Raw genomic sequence first — 18,249 nt, 5'->3', positions numbered from 1 at the left:
AAGTTGTTATTAAATGGATCCTGGAGTTCCTCATCGACATCATCCATGTAGTCTTCGGAGACCAGATCTTCCAACAAACTGTTTGAATGCCGATGGGAACTGATTGTGCTACTTTGTTAACCGATTTGTTTTTATATTCCTACGAAGCACATTTTTTTCCAAAAACTTTTAAATGAGAAGAAACCACTTGCTGTGGTCTTCAAGTAACTATTGTTAATTGATATATCAACTCGATATATCCCAGTAAACTAGAAATAAAAGATACCACAGAAACTGCCATATCTGTTTCATATTTTGATGTTTTACTGACCATAGAACTATACACGATAAGGGCCAACTAACAACTAAATTGTATGGCAAATTAAACGAGATGACCTCAGCTTTCATCGTCACCTTTTCTTATTTATGTAATGACATATCGCTATCGCCTAGCTGTTTATGGTGTTTATTCGAAACTCAAGAACATGCCCTGAGTACGAATGATTTTAAAACCTAAGCCGACTGCTGACAGAAAAGTTTATGTTACAGGGCTTTCAACAGGGCTTTTATAGTCAGCATTTCGTAAATTATTTCGTTATAATGACCTTGTCGGCAATTATAATCTATCATTAGGTTATATTTTGGCTGATGTGTTTCGTACCAATTATTAGGCCTTTGTTTTTATACTAAATTTGACTACGGAATATTCTGTTTCCTGATCAATACATAAGGCTCACGGCGGGTGTGACCAGTCGACAAGGAATGCCTCTCCTCGTAGGCACCTGATCCCACCTCTGGAATTTCCGGGAGTCCTTGTTTTATGATCTGTTCACAGTTTTGTATTGTTTGTAGTTTTTTTTAGAGCGATCACTACTCGTTATCTTTTACCTTTTCCATGTCACTTATCTGACGTCATTATCACTAAATCATTAGTATAAAATGATAAGGCAAACTTTCTATTTACAATAAATTACTAATTCTACGATGACACTTTGTTTTTCTGTGTATTAAGTAGTCAGACTTAATGAAAGCAATAAGTGATATTTGTAAAGGTATTGATTTTTTGTTGAAAATAGTAAGAATCTACTCTAAAATTAAAATGAACCCCTGGGGGATTTTGATTTCACAGCATATCATAACTATTCATTTTTTTTTTTTTTGTTAAAAGTCCAGTGGAAATGTAAGAGTTCAGCACACTGAATATGCATATTTTTTAAGGTAGAACCTATGTCGGAAAAGTCTTTGTCACAAGATTTTCAAACTTTTCAAAATGATAAATTAGCTCTCGCTTATCAAACAGTTAAAAATATATGGTATGTTTCTTTGTTATTAAATGTAGTGCAGTCTGTGCAACTTGGAATGATAATTCTACACTTTTTATACTTTCAGCCATTTTTAGGGGTACTGGTCATAAAGAATATAATATATAATAAATGAAGTGAATATAATAAATCACTAAAATACTTCTTCAAACATCGTCGTTTATAGACTTTATTAACTGAATCATATTAAGCAATATTATTCAAGAATAAATTCTTTTTTATTCAATTGACATAAAAGATTAAGTCCACATTTCAACGAATATAGGCAAATGTGCTCAATATTTTTTGAGTCAATTTACCACCTAAATTTGTAAATATTTTTCAAAAGTCTTTGTCAGAATGATTTAAATCTTTAATATGATGAAGAACATACCCAAATAATTACAAAAAGTGATTAAAATATATACCTTTCCCCGCAAACGAATGAGAACCATCCATACTTATCCATACTTCTTTTGTTGACCTTTTTGCACTTACCCAGGATTTAATTATTAAATTACTGTTTTGGGGTTACGATCAGATTTACAATGTGAATATTTATCAAAAAATGTATTTTTTTTTTTATTTAAAAAGATAATATTTTAGGGAAACATTATTATTATACACCAACCATTATGAATAATTAACAAATAATTATGAAAGGGAATGCACGTCATTTCATGATAGACATTACAAAATTTACACACAATTTTTAACAGATCTTTGACTCAGACACTTTTCATCAAGATATTGTACTATTTAGATTTCTTAGGATTTTTTATTTCCTTCAAAATAGTTGAATGTCATTCACATTATCACAGTTTTGTAACTTCATTACATGAGACATTCTTGAAGAAAGTATGGGAAAAAGTAACATTAAATTAATTATGACGTCATAATGGATCTAGCACCAAAAAGACAGTCTAAACTAATTTTCTCAGTATGACGTCATACGACGTAGGTTCTACGTTAAGTAAAATTGGACTTTTTTTTAACTATTTCAATTATTTCATCTTTGTCTGATATAATATTTGAATTGCATGATTACACCGTAGATTTCAGTTTATTAAATTCTAAATGAAAGGACAGATAACTCAACATAAAAGCACTATTTAATTTGGACTCTTCGGTGTGCAGTGTATAGAGGGGTCCTTAAAATGGAACCACAGAAACCATTCACGTTAGTAATTAGTAATTGTTCTTAAACTGCAATTGTGTGTAAAGGAAAATAGACTTTCTCAGGCCCGTAGGAAGCAATTTCAGTGTGGGATGGGGGCACAGCCATACATTTTTCAGTTGACAGTTGAGGGGGCATCACCAAAAAAAAAAAAAAAATAAAATAAAAAAAATTAAAAAAAAAAAAAAGGTCATCAGCCGTTTTTATTGAGGGGGCACAAGCATATAATATCTATGTTTACTATGGTAGTCTATATCTCGGCAAAATTATTGGGGGGGGGGCGGCCTCCCCGTGCCCCCCGGGTTCCTACGGCCATGTTTCTGCTCTGAAACCTAACCTATAACTGATTGATCACGAAGTTTCTCTTGTAAAGTTTAAATAAGCAGTAATGATTGACTAAAATTTTGCCAAGAATAGCGTGCTATATTCTTTTAATGTAAAGTTTGACTGTTACTTGTAATGTTTTATGTTATATCTGAAAATTGTAATCAATTTAAAAAAAAGCATTTCAGTGAACAGACTGTGGTTTTCACCTTAAGGACCCCTCTATACATTGCACACCGAAGAGTCCAAATTAAATAGTGCTTTTATGTTAAGTGATCTGTCCATTTAGAATTTAATAAACTGAAATTCATATTTTGTAATCATGCAATTCAAGTATTATATCAGACAAAGATGAAATAATTGAATACTTTATTTGAATGCATTCCAAAAAAATCCAATTTAAAGTAAGTAACGTTGATTTATGCTAATCAATAAGTTGTCTTTGAACACTTTTTGTGGGAGAGAATGACAGGAACCCTATGTTGAAAACGAGATAGATCGTCTCGATATTTTTAACTTTATAAAATGTTTTTTTCAAAGGAAAGAAAAAATAATAATAATACAATTCTTTCGGGTATAGGGGTCCTAATAGAAATTTGACAGGTAAGTTTCAAGGTCAAACCTGAATTACCGAACCGTTTTCTTAGCCCTTCTAAAAGCTTTGTCTTTTGCCTCCATTAAATCTAAAGTGTTAAAAACATTAGAACATAGTAAATATAACGTTCTGTCAACAGAACATCGAGAAATATATCCTGATTTGTACTGTTTCAATGCATGGACTTTTGAGTTCGATTAGTGTACTTCATCTTCATGTTTCATCAAGGGATATCAAAATTATATTTTAACTCTGGAACGTTCTTGGAACTAGGGTTAAGAAGGTTGACATTTTTCATTCAAATCATTGAAATATTTAATATTAATGTAATGATTTCTTCTCCATCACTATATGTACTACATAACAGAATATTAAAATGATCTCACAATAAGGAGATATGAAATGTGCAATTTTGTTGTCAAAAATAAGTGCACCTTCCTTTTACTTCTGTAAGACCAATTTATTGTAGAAATGTGAAATAAAAGAACAAGATTTTTTTTAGACATCTTTCAGCTCGCTTAAGATTAAATTTACGTAGCAATTGATGAATAAAAGCCATTACCGTAATAACAAAGTAGACATAAACTTTTTTTCTGTTATGAAATGGCAAAAAATAAGTAACCATGGATATTAAAATAGATTAAAGACAAACTTAATTGAACTTGATTAAAAAGGTAATCGAATGAAAATCTGAGAGGATTTAAAGAAACACATACACGAGTTCCTCAATCCCCCATTCTAAATATGGCTTCAGAAAAATTTCCATATTTCAACTTTGTCCGACTTAAAACATCTAAATTTATAAACCTTTTTACACACTATTCCCTTTTTGGTCATTTGTAAATTATTTAAGTAACTTGATCAACAGATAAACCCTATTTTTGTCTTCACGAATCGCCTTTTTCCAAACCTAAATGTGGTCATTGAATTTTCTGCACGCCCTGGAAAGATTTATATGCGAAGATCCCCAGCTTTGTTTGCCTAGGTTGTCTGTGTCGTCAGTTTACAGTTGATAGTACACAAAGTGACTTTCCTACTGTCATGTTAACATTATAAAACATTCCTTGTTCACTGGCAAAGAACTGGACTCTGAAGGCTTCTAAGAAGTAAGTTGGTTTTTTGAAACACTCTATATTTACTTAAGAATTCTGATACTTTAAAGTACTTAATAGGAAATCGCCAGGGTCATTTCAATGATAGTAAGTGAACAATATGTAAACTAAAGGTAGAAATTTAAAAAGATGGTAAAAATTGAATCATGAAAAAAAATCAATGTAAAGTGATAATGTAGCACAGGTATATTCTGTCTTCCATTTAGAATCTTTCGAGTATTAGCGTTTTAATATGAGAGAAGAAAATTGTGGTAGCTCACAAGAGCATCCTAATTATTTTCAAATTAAAGACGTTTTATGATAATATATCAATCTACTTGTCACAAACCCGTCTTTTTGCTAAGAGAAATTCTTCTATAAGGCAAATAATTAAATCTAATTACAAAGATATTGGATAGAATTTGCTTTTATAGCATTGACATGAAACCTTCTACATCAGATTTCATATGGTGAGTTAAAGTGTATTATTTTATATAATGGTTTTATATTTAGGAATTCAGTTTGTTAATATTTGTTCAACTTCCAAATTTTGCTATTATTTGACTTTGTGTTGAAATATGAAATATTCGTTTTTATTTTCAACCATTTATGATGCTTAACTAAGGTTTCGGTTGCATAAAACAAATAATATTCTTGCGTTCATATCTTGAACAAGAATACTTTATATATATATATATATATATATATATATATATATATATATATATATATATATATATATATATATATATATATATATATATAGTACTAAGTACATCGTTTGAATTTGGACTAGTGCACTTATCTGAAATTAATTAAGATAAACCTCTACTTCTCATACACCAATGAATCCAAGTATAAATGAGAAATGACCAGTGATGCTTTCAAGAAATCTTTAAATCAGCATCATGCATCTTTTTGCTGAGATTTATCTGTATTGGACGTACATGTAGAACCTTATTTAATAACGCGTAATAAAATAAGTAAAAGAAAGGACTTTAAAAGACAAATGTAAATGTACTCTACTTGTTTCTAAAGACCAATATTTCATCGTTTTTTAAGAGTATAGATATTGCTACAGTGTATTCTAACAGCAAATATTATTCATTTTTAGGTCACCCGGGCCACTCTGGTGACCTATTGCTTTCTGTTTTTGTCCGTCGCCGTGCGTTGTGTGATAACTTGTGAACATTTTCAACTTTCTCAGGAACGAGTGAACCAGTATCAACTTGTTTTGGTATATAGCATCCATGGGTAAAGATAGACAAATTTTGTACATTTAAGGTAAAATTCAGTGGTCTTGAGTCTATGGTTCAGTTCCCAGGGTGGGGATAAATTGTATCTTATCTTTTCTATTCTCGAATTGTTAGGAGGCAAGCTGAAGAAATATTTAAAAAAATAATAGTCCTCATAAAACAGTTAAATTTTTGTCACAAGACACCAGAGAGGTCCAATTTCAGGTGAGGCTAGAGTGGTCATAGCTTAAGTCGAATGCTGACTGAGTTTTTCATACTATAATTGTTAGATCATTGAATTGTCTATGGATTTTTCCTTTCCCCGATCATGACAGGGAACACAAGGCGGGTGAGACCGGTCGACAGGGGATGCTCACTCCTCCATGGCACCTGATCCCCTCTCTGATGCTTTTAGAGGTCCGTGTTTGCTCTGCTCCCGATTTGTATTGTTTCAATGGACTTTTGAGCTTGATTATGTTCGTTTTCTCAATATTTCATAGCCTGAGAACTCATGATACTCAGGTGACCATAAAGGCCCATGGGACTCTTGTTTGCTGTTACGATATATTTTTTGAAAGGGAGAGTTTCCAATTTCATTAGAACAGGGTATTGCATAGTGAAGCTTAATAGAAGTTCTGTACCTTGGCTAAATTGTAAATAAAACGTATTTTTATCGACTGAGTTATCAAAAAGCTATTTCTGAAGATAACCTACCATAATCACGGAAAAGATATTTAGTTCTCTATTTTAGTGGTGTGTTTACCTTGATATATAAATATTCAATTAGTCAATATAACAAAATACCACAGACTTCAAAAAACAAAGTTATTCAAAACTCAAAGGATAGTTTACCTTGGCATTTTAATACTCGTATCGTATGTCGTATGTATGTAGTTTATGCGAGTATTGCTTGATTTATATAACGTATAACCTATTCTAAAAGAACTATCCCAGGAATTCGATGTCAATCATATATGGTAAAAAAATCAAACACTATGTGGTATTAATGTTCAAAATAATTTTCTAAAAGGGTCTCTTACTGGATTTCACCCAGTTACTACTGAAATTCTATTTACAGTTTTTTTTTTAAAACTAGCGTTCCATATATATAATTACAACAAAACACTTTTTAGAAGACGTTTTACGACATCATCTATGGGTCTGAAGAGTCCCATTGAATACGTTTTTTAATTCATTATTCCTTTGATTATTAATTAGACCTTATAAATGGCAAATTATTGAACCATATATTATGCTTTTGATATTAGCCATTGTAATAAATCATATTTCATTACAGAACTGACTTTTGCAATATAAGGCAATGGTAGTCCTATTTTAGTAAAGAGCAGATTATGGATTCGAGTATTCGGAATACAGAGTGCAAATTAATGATATATGTCACATAAAAACAAAAGTTAATGGTCTTTACTATCGTACATGGTATTTTATAGGATAAGAAAAGGCAAACTATTTCTCAAAGTATATGGACGTTTTAATACCTTGAATGCACTAAATAATCCTCTTACTTTGAGAATAGATGGCTGTAAAAAGGTATAGAATAGTCTTTTGGAGCTTAAGAATTCTCATCTAATGATAATTTTCTTGCCTAATTAAAAAATTTCAATTTTTTTTATTAAAACTTTAAGCTGATTTTTTTTTATACCCCCCCCCCCCTCCTGATGGAGGTGTCCGTTCGTCTGTCTTGGAGGTATCCATCTCTTGTCCACAACTCCTTCTATACCACTGAATAAAATTTAATGAGACTTTCAAGAATCTTTATTACATAGTGTCATTGTGCACCTCCTATTTTATGTTTTGATCGGACTGTTATTTGGGCTTTCCCATAGCAAAATAGGGACTTTGTCTATATACTCGTGTTGAGCAGGGGTATCATTTTGTGAGCTCAGTGCTCACAGTACCTCTAGTTTCAACTGTTAAAGAAAATTCAATAACAGTATTACAAACAACATACTCAATATAGGGCATAATTATTGTAAATATGAAGGTATTTATTTGAATGTAGTATGTAAATTGGAGGATGAAATATGGCATTCAAATCAGCTTTGTCTTGAATTGTCGAACATTGTATAACGTGATGCAAACAAATTTCCATACCATTATCTCTGTGAATTTGGCCACAATCTTGAAAAATCTGGGATCTGATATCAAGAATATTGCAGTAAAAAATTGGCGTTATATGATACCAAATATGAGTTGTAAGGAGGTGGGTGAACATAGCTTGCAGAAAGCCTATAGCTTTAGATAAATTAGAGTAAAGTTCTCATTATTGAAGTTAATGAAACTATGATAAACAAAACTTTTCTGAGGAAAATTTTCTCGGTAAAATTTATTCTTTTATTAAAAGTTAATGTGGTATTTGAGGGGTTCGAACCATAGCATTAAAAACCCTAAGTATCATTTTCTTTCGAGACTAGCACGCTAACCACTAGACTACACATGTCTTGATGAATAGTGGCATTTAAATCAGGTTTGTGATATGACCCTTGACTTCAAGTATTTCTCGAAAAGATGCGAATGTTATATCTTAAAAGTATATTTTTAAGGTATAGTGGGTCTTTGCTCAATATTTGTGGTAATCAAAAAATGTATATTTTTATGCAAACTTTGAGGATTAACTTTCAAAAAAATGGAGCTAAGACCCACTCATATCGAAAAATAGTGTTTTAGTATGAGAAAATGACTTTTTTTGCCCTCTTTAGTGTGTGTATAATATTTCATGAGCAAATAATTTCAATCTTTTAGAGATTTTTGCAAATTGTAGAGATTTAACATAAAGAATATTTTAATGTTAGATGAAATATCAAGGAAAATTTTGATATAATTGAGATTCATTTTTTCATCTTCATGTTTGTCACACTATAGGCTTTTCGCTCGACATGTTCACCCATCCTCTTTTGATACCAATGGTATGGTCATTTTAAAACTAAATGAATATACATAGACATATGAATATACTGAAACTTAACTAAATAACTAAGGAATCAGCATAATGAGTCTGATATCTAGGCATTGGCATTTTAAAATCAGCAATAATCATATCCGGAATAGTAAGAAAAGTTCCGCCTAAATTTGAATTGACGGAATTATTGGAATTAGGAATATATTTGTGAAGAAGCTTTTGTTTTATCTCTCCGTCTGTACCATACAATTTGATAACAAAGGATTAAAACTTTCTGATAAAATCCATGTAATAAATAATTAATCCCGTCGTACGGTACCTCTAGCTTTAAGCCATATTGTCTTTTTGATTTTCCCCAAGTGTTCCGTAAATGAAGATCACAAAAACAAAGTGAAATGCATATTTTATTACACAGTCCATCCTTTAAGTAATGAAGAGGCAGTTATGCATATTGATAAGAGGAATTGAACATTATTAAAAAGAAATATTTATTTTCATTCAAAAAAATACTTCACGTAGTGTTTCTATAAAAATTACACCTGCAGCTTATGGAATTTATTATTTCGATAAATCTGAACAAGGAGCTGAAAAATCTTTATTATTTCGTAGCGTGGGACTCCATAAGGTTCAAGTATATAGCAAACCCAACAGGTAAACATATATGTCTTTACAGGCAGTAAGTTATCTCTCTCTCTCTTAAAAAAATATTTGATTCCGACACCAATTGTTCTGCTTCTACAACTTTTTTTTTCATTTTATTTTAACAGTCATGGAGAAAATGCTGTTTGCTGTGTTTTTCTGGATCTGTACAGGCTTGGCGCTTTCTCTGGAAGATTTTCCTAAATGGGGTACACAGAATGACAACAAATTTGGAGAAATTTTATCAAGAGTATCCAACGAACTGTTCAAGAAGGAACTCGCCAAAAGCGCCGGAATTTTGGGAGAACCTCGTTCAAACACAGATGACTTGATCTTGCTTCTCGGTACTATGGTCGAACAAAAGCCTATGACTTTTTGTCGAATTTTGTGGAATACCGGCGACGATGATAGCTTGGATGAATGTGTTGCGTTCCTCATGCAGATTAGAAATCAAATGTTGGTGAACAAAGAGCAAAAAAGACAAGGTACTTACAGATTTAACTCGAGTGGCTGGAAACGTAAAAAGCGCGATACTTCAAACAAATTGTCCAGAGAGGAAATTATGAAAATAATCCAACAAATTCTGAAGGTTAAGAAAAGGCGAAAATTCCAGGCTAGTGGATGGTGATTCGATGGAAAAACTGAAATATTGCTTTTGATGATTTTCTTTGACAATGAGTCTACATTTTGAATTGTAAATGTTGATTTACAAATAAATGATGGAACTGGGACCGATGTGAAATGGATTAATGAAAGGCGATATGTTTGGATAAATATGGACATTTTCACCGACCAAAATCAGGCTTTCATATTTTGTAGAATAAATGCTAGTTTTCTTAACTTTGCAAAGATATTATTTCTTGTGAATAATTTCTATTTTGATTGACCAAATGTGTTTAAGACTAGAAATAAACTGATATCTGTCTTTTCTGTAAAATTTACGCACCAAATATTTTTGTAGTAGAATTCTATTTTTTTTTAAATGATCATGCATTAAAAGTAATCTTATTTAAGATGATGAGAATTAAAACGAGATAATTTTCCTAAACATTGATTTTTTTTTGTACATCTACAAAATATATGTTTGGCGAATTTGAAATCAAAATAAATAAAAGAAACATTAAACATTGTATTTCTTTGAAAAACAATCGTTGATGCCTTCTTTTTGAAGCAATACCTCTATCTAAGCCCACAAGCAGCTTTCCCAATTCTGACTTGTAATACTCATAATAAATTGCAATGGCACAATTCCCAGCTTCTGGTATATAATAAATACTGAAAATAAATCTTCAGTCTCAATGTGTTTTGTTCACAAAGTCCACCTGCGACGTTTACTTGAGGAAGGACTCAGTTAGAATGCTCACATGAATTATTTGTTGCTTTAGGACAATATCTTATGAATTAGATTTGATGGAGATCATTGTCTGACGTCATAACGTCAGATGCTTCTGGTTAGATGAATCATTTAATGAAAACTCGTTCTTGAAATTTTCATACCAATGTTGATTTCACATTGAATAACAAAAAGAGGACTGCTGGAATATGTTAAACTTTCTATTGAAATTCGAGTATTGGAAGCTAAAACAAACATTTTTGGTATCTTTACTACCACAATTTAGATTGCATAACATTGATAGCATATTTGGTTATTTAGCGATCCATTTTCGAAATTCCCATCAAAACAGCACAAAAGACGCTGGTCAACACTAGGTGAACATCCTTATTAAATCAATCTTTAATTATAGATTTCATCTCCTCCCTGTCTTCACAACACAAATTTGTATGTGCGGAACAAGAAAAACATTGGTGTTTTTTGATTTACTGTAAAAAATGATGTTTAACGTGTGTTTAATTTTTAAACAGTCGTGTTTTACAATTAAACATAGTGGGTTTAAATACAAAACATTAGCGTTTTATAAATAAACACTGCTATTTCAACTGGTGTTCAATTAGTATGGTGTTTAATCATCCATCTTAAACTCGTAAAGTTCATAGGCATCAAATCAAAAAATAAATTAGGTGTTGCTTCTCAGTATTGCTGTGTGCATTTGCCATTTGTATAATTTCTTAATTTATGAAGTAAATCCGCACATAGAAGATATTTTTCGACACATAAAAAAATACGAATAGCCAGGCAATATGTTGACTTTAGATCATACCAATAGCAATTACAATTAACATTAACAATTAACATTAATTTATAGTAATTTTGTACCAAAAAATCATAATTTTCATAAACTGTTAAAGGGGAAAAAGAAACATATATTATGATGATTTTTATAATTTTATCAATATTTTAATCACCGGTGTTTAACACGAGTGTTCATTTCTTAACCATCATATAGGCCTATTTATAAATTAAACACATGGTATTTATATAGAAATTGCAAATTAAACACCCGTGTTTAATACGTTATGATAGAAAATGACGCAATTGATTATGTCGTAACATGCCATTTGAACGCAGAAGATGCAGAATCGCGCATATACTGCCAAGAAACACCATATCTAGGAAGGAAACAGGAGGTATTTATACATTTCTTTTTATAAAATCTGAAAAAAAAAGATTGTTAAATACATTAAAGATCTTTAATGCTTTTCATTTATGAAATGCAGGATTGTTTCCTATCGTTAGTAATCGTCTGAGTACAATGCGGCCATGCAAAGCGGTAGACGATAAAATATTTGTAGTCTTTTAGTACTTTGACATCTAATTAATTTGCAGGGACGTTCATCTGTTATTGTGAATCCTGAGAAGTATACATTACTTGATAAAGGAAAGGGATTTTAAACGAAGATCATACTTAACCTTGAGAGGTGAGTTTAAAGGGCATTCAAAGAGAAAGGGTCACCCCCCCCCCCTCCCTACACACACACACACCATTGATTCCTGGTATGTAAATGTAATCCAATTACCTGCCCTTGATAAAATTTATGCTCCCTATCACGCATTATTATGATTATTTGCTGACCATACACAACACATGAGCGTTTTTATTTACAATTATTTACGTTTGTTCTACTGGCATGTGGCGATATCGAGGTCAATCCGGGGCCTAATATTGAAAATGTCCTTGACATTTTACACCTCAATATCCGAAGTATTAGACACAAAATAGGTCATTTAAACTCGTTTGTTCATGATTTCGACATACTATGTTTTACTGAAACCCATCTTGACCATACCGTACACAATGATGATTTACACTTCGATGGGTTTTGTAATATTTTGCGAAAAGATAGAAACTGTTTTGGGGGTGGTGTTATGATCTACTTATCTAATAAAATACGGGCTGTTAGGCGCCAGGAATTTGAACCAGCTGACGTTGAATGCATATGGATCGAAATAGATAACCATACCTGTAAATATTTTTTATGCTGTGTATATCGTCCTTCGAACTCCGAGAGCAGTTTCTGGACCAAACTTTCATGGTGTATTGATAAAGTAGGTGAACATTCGAATAAGATAGTATTAGTCGGTGATATTAATGTTGATTTCTTTAATGCTCCACAAACACATATCATCCGTGAAATGATCACAACACACAATTTAGTTAACAATATCCATGAACCAACAAGAACTACGAACACGTCGAGCACGCTTCTTGACCCCATTCTCACTTCTGTTGATATTCAAGTTACCGAATCGGGCACGTTAATAATGGAGTCGTCCATAAGTGATCATAGAGCTACTTATATCTCGCTTTCTTCAAATATAAATTATAATCGTTCTTATAAAAGAAAAGTGTGGGTTTATAAAAATGCGGACTTTGAAAAACTAAACTATTTAATTGAGAATTGTAACTGGAATAAAATCATCAATGAAGCTGATACTATAGATCTGGCTACAGAAAATTTCACATCTGAATTTCTTACCAGTGTTCGTGAATGTGTACCGGAACAAACAGTAACCATTCGTCCTCGTGACAAACCATGGTTTGATTCAGTATTACGAAAAACAATAAGAATCAGAAACCGTCTTCGTAATAAAGCACTTAAAACAAAAAAAGATTCTGACTGGTCCGCATATAGAAAGGTACGAAACTCGGTTAACAATATGAAAAAACATGCGATGGCGAATTATTACGATAATATAGAAACATACTTAAATGATTCAAGTAAAAATAATAACAAACTCTACTGGAAGTTGATGAAGGATTCATTTAACGTTAAACTCTCTAACGAATTACCACCAATACAAATACATAATGATAACGGTGTAAAAAAGCTGGCTTATTCTGATTTTGACAAGACTGAAGCTTTAAATTCTTATTTTTCATCTATTTCAGCTATTGATGATTCAAATGAAACACTGCCAAACATGTATAGTCTGTGTAGTGACAAATTTTGTAAAATTACAATTGAAGAACAGGAAGTAGTAGACATTATTTCAATACTCCCAGTGAACAAAGCTATAGGTCCTGACTGTGTTAGCCATAAGATGTTAAAATCTACATGCCATTCTGTTGTCAAACCACTTACTATGTTGTTTAATAGGTCTTTATTAGAAAGAACATTTCCATCTTTATGGAAATTAGCTCATGTTATTCCTCTTTTTAAAAAGGATGATCCCTCTTTGGTGTCTAATTATAGACCTGTGTCACTATTATCTTGTGTTAGTAAAATTATGGAAAGAATTATTTTTAAACATGTGTACAATTATTTCCATAGCAATAATCTGTTTTATCGATATCAAGCCGGTTTTCTACCCGGTCATTCTACTGTGTACCAATTACTAGAAACCTATCATAACATTGTACAAAACATTGATGAAGGTAAATCATGTTGTATGGTTTTTTGTGATCTTTCAAAAGCTTTTGACAGGGTGTGGCACAAAGGTCTTATTTTTAAATTACAAACTTATGGTATATTTGGTGATCTCCTTCAGTGGTTCTCTAGTTATTTAAGTCATAGGTCACAAAGAGTTATGTATAAGGATTTGTTATCGTCAAAACTTGATATATTTGCAGGTGTACCCCAGGGCTCTGTCTTGGGGCCACTTTTATTTCTGATTTATGTAAACGATGTGGCTGAAAATATGTTGTCAATGTGTAGATTATTTGCGGTTGACAATTCGCTTCAACAATCCTCATACAATATTTTAGACATTGAATATAAGTTAAACCACGATTTACATATTTTGGAATTATGGTCAAATAAGTGGCTTCTAAAATTTAACCCATCTAAAACTAAGGTTATTTTTTTTCAACACGAAAACTACTTCTGTTACGCCTCAATTATTTTTTAAAGGTGACAGACTGGAATGTGTTCCAGTCCATCGACACTTAGGTCTACTTTTGTCACAAAACCTCAGCTGGTCTACATATATTGACGGTATTGTAAACAATGCTTATAAGAAACTTGGGCTTTTGAAAAAACTTAAGTACAAACTGAGTAGAAGTAACCTTTCAAAATTGTACACTACCTTCATTAGACCTACGCTTGAATACGCTTCTATTGTTTGGGATGGCTGCTTTAAACACGATGCTGATAAGCTTGAAAAAGTGCAACTAGCTGCCGCTAGAATTGTCACAGGGCTTCCTATTTTTGTATCTTCAGAAACACTTTATTTAGAAACTGGGTGGGAAACTTTAAAATCCAGGCGCTATATTGCAAAAATGACTACTATGTTCAAAATTCATAAAGGGGATGTTCCTATGTATTTGAGTAATATTGTCCCCAACACGCATGAAAATGTATCAAAATATAATACCCGTAATAAAGAACAGTTTATTGTCCCACGATGTAGATTAGAAGTATACAAAAGGTCCTTTGTACCAGATGCTGTGAAGCAGTGGAATTTATTAAAAGTAGAAGCGAGAGAAGCCATCTCAATTAATTCATCCCGTAAAAACTTATGGTCTATTACAAAAGTCAGCAATCCGCCAACATATTTTTCTTTTGGTAAACGCTATACAAACATAATTCATACCAAACTAAGACACAACTGTTTACTTAATTATGATCTTTATAAACGAAATATTATCGATAATCCTTTTTGTTCATGTGGTAAATACGAAGATGTTTATCATTTCTTTTTTGCATGTAGAAATTATCCAAATGCTAGAAATAAGCTTTTTAACCGCCTGTTTTTGCTTGACGAGTTGGTCAATATTGACACAAATTTGTTACTTTGGGGTGACACAGATTTGCCTCTACAAACTAATCACACAATATTTGCTGCTGTCCATAAATTTATTGATGAAACCTGTAGATTTTAAATTGCTATGTTATTGAACAGAACTTTCAATCATGTTACTTGTTAAATTAATATTTCTATGCAATTTTTTTTTCTTTGCATGACAATTGTTATATTTAAGGAGAGGAACCAGTAAGTTGTAAGAACTTGTTTCCGATCCATTTGTTTATGTCAATAAAATATGTTCAAAACACATGAGCGTTAACAACATGCAACAATACTATAATCGCGCAAGTACCAACAATAATTTTCATCCCCAGCCCGCGTAATTTAAGGAGACTTTACATTTTTGGGGTTTACATGATAGAAAATATCCTGGATAACCCCCTCCCCTTCTCTTAATTGTTGCTGTTGGGCTGCTCCTGCAGGTACATTAATATTTAATTTTTTAGTGTATACACAGTTTGTACGCTTATATGATTTATTTGTATTGCAGATTTTTATTCCAAACTTGTTTCTCAGTATAAATTATATAATTAAAATTGGCGTAAAGAATAACAATTTTTTTTCGATCTCAATGTTTTCTCATACAGAAAATTTTCTGAATTTGCATAGTGAATATTTTTTCAGGACATCTCTGATGAGAAGAAGGAACTAGAACTACTAAGGGTGAATAAAATTTTGGAGAATGGAAAACTGGAGATCATCATCCGTTGCAGAAGAACCTGAATTTTACACACAGGCAGAGGAGCTAGACTGTTTAACTCGGTTAGAATATTATATGAAAAGTGAGTGATACCCCGGCAGTTTGCAAGAATAGTTAACGAATTTAGTTCTTTACACGTCAAAATTTGAAAATTTCTTCATTTGGTTAAAACTTTGTATATTAATGAAAGTAAACTTGTCACATGTTTAACTGGATTTATTAGTGTAATACATATATATCCCTTACCCAGACAACAAATAACATTTTCAGCCTTTTTGCATTATATTTATTTATGAATTTGTTTGTTTTATTTTTAAAAAAAAAATGATGTAAAGGACACCCTTGCCCTTTTTTTAAAATAATATTTCAAAATTTTACTCCTGAAAAATATTTCATTGTATTAAGCGATAATGTATGTATTTTTCCCTATTTCAAAGACCCCCCCCCCTTTCCACCACCAATTTTATTGGAATTTAGTTCACATGCAGGTTTTACATGTTCATGCTAGTTTGTTTTGATAATTCTATTTTTCAGCTTGAATTGAACTATGTATCATCAAGCACAGTGTGTTTTGTACTGTTTTATGTTTGTTTTTAATAAAAATGTTGAAAACTTATAAACATGTTTAAGTGTTTATTTATTTGGTAAATTAAACACGTTGAAGTGTTTAAAAATTGACGTATAAACATGTTTAAGTGATTATTATCTGTTGCATCGAATAAACATGTTTAAGTGTTTAAGTGTTTAGGTTGAACGTGTTTATTAATAAAACATGAAATGTTTAAATTTTAAACACGTACTGTGTTTATTAAGTAAACTCTTTGTGTTTATTCAGTGTTTAATCTTTAAACATTTTGTGTTTTTGAAGTGTTTAGTATTTAAACAGAATGAGAAGAAGTATTTAAATGTTAAATCTATGTGTTTAGAATTTAAACATTCTAACGTGTTTATTTCTTAAACACTTCACAAGGTGTTTAAATTTTAAACGTGTTGAAGTGTTTATTATCTGTGGCAATTTGGTGTTTATTTTTAAAACACTTATTTTTTTACAGTGTACGTGTTAGAGATAAAGATGAAATTAATTAGTTATTCACGTAATAATTTTAAAAGTGTTTTTGCTTTAACCTTCAGATTTTTAGATATAAGGAACGAGACTTTTACGTTTTGAAAAATAACTCAAAAGTCTCTACACCAGTGAGTATTTAAGAAAACTTCATCCAAAAATACAAAAAAATGTTTTAGATGTAAAAAACTGTATGTAATTTTCATTAAACTGCAGAGATACCTGTTCAATTTAAATGTACCACTTCTATTTTGGTTGTATACCCCGAGATATTACATGCTGCTGCTTCTTCATTATATAATGATACTTTATAATATGGTGATTTTCTGTCATTTTCTTACAAAATCTATAAAATTTATAATATTTTTGTGAAATATTTGACAAACAAACTTCTGGAAAGCAAGACAAGGCTAAATTCAACACGTGTCGAAAACATTGTTGCATGCATCGCTTATTGCTTATAAGAAATATGCTTATGAACTTTTTGAAAAAAGAAAATGAAATAACGCCAGATATTGTTTGCTGTTTGTCTGAGAATTTGAAACGTTGGTATTTAAGATACATCTGAGATGATGAAGAATCGAGTGTTTTAAGTATGGTGGGTCTCAACCAGACTGAATTCAGGGAATGTAGGACACCTATGTGTAATATTCCAAAACCAACATTAGAGAATTTGCTTGAAAATGACTTTGATATTGCTGACATTGCTAAACCCTTTAGAGTATCAGAGTAAACCATATGTAGCAGAATGACGCTCAATGAATTGAGTAAAAGTGAGTTTTTCCTTCATAAACAAAGACGATCTTGAAACATAGATTGGAGATTTAAAAAAAAATCCTCTGTGTATTGAAAATATATTGAGACACACTCGATTCTTAGATTTATCATCTCGGCTCTATTTGAACAAGCAACGGCTTCAAGTCCGTGAACAGACAGCTTACAAATGATATATGGTGGGGTTTTTTTCTTTTCAAAATATTCATAAGCATGCTGCAATCACAATTATGCTTTCCACACTGAAGAAATGAGCTCCCGTCTTGTTTTCCAGAAGTTTTGATTCTCAACATTACACCAAAATAT

General features: G+C 31.4%; 2 protein-coding genes and 1 long non-coding RNA gene across 3 annotated transcripts in view; 2 read left to right on the top strand and 1 right to left on the bottom strand.

The window, feature by feature from the left end:
• LOC133180983 (fumarylacetoacetate hydrolase domain-containing protein 2-like) overlaps nt 1-18,249 on the bottom strand; it is a 223,724-nt gene that overhangs the window by 90,908 nt on the left and 114,567 nt on the right. The window lies entirely within an intron of this gene.
• LOC133181315 (uncharacterized) lies at nt 9,213-10,248 on the top strand. The gene is made up of 2 exons (XM_061315838.1): nt 9,213-9,273; nt 9,390-10,248. Exon 2 carries the CDS (start codon nt 9,392-9,394, stop codon nt 9,887-9,889), a length of 498 nt encoding a protein of 165 aa, XP_061171822.1. The 5' UTR covers nt 9,213-9,273; nt 9,390-9,391; the 3' UTR covers nt 9,890-10,248.
• On the top strand, nt 11,688-16,199 carry LOC133181314 (uncharacterized). The gene is made up of 3 exons (XR_009720456.1): nt 11,688-11,787; nt 11,987-12,078; nt 16,031-16,199. It is a non-coding gene; the product is annotated as an uncharacterized LOC133181314 (long non-coding RNA).

The sequence above is a fragment of the Saccostrea echinata genome, unplaced genomic scaffold, assembly GCF_033153115.1.
Source record: "Saccostrea echinata isolate AGI-Se365-2 ecotype Australia unplaced genomic scaffold, CSIRO_AGI_Sech_v1 ptg000008l, whole genome shotgun sequence".
In the NCBI taxonomy this organism is placed as follows: Eukaryota; Metazoa; Mollusca; class Bivalvia; order Ostreida; family Ostreidae; genus Saccostrea; species Saccostrea echinata.
The sequence above is the reverse complement of the archived record's forward strand: the minus strand, read 5'-3'. Positions and strand labels throughout refer to the sequence as shown.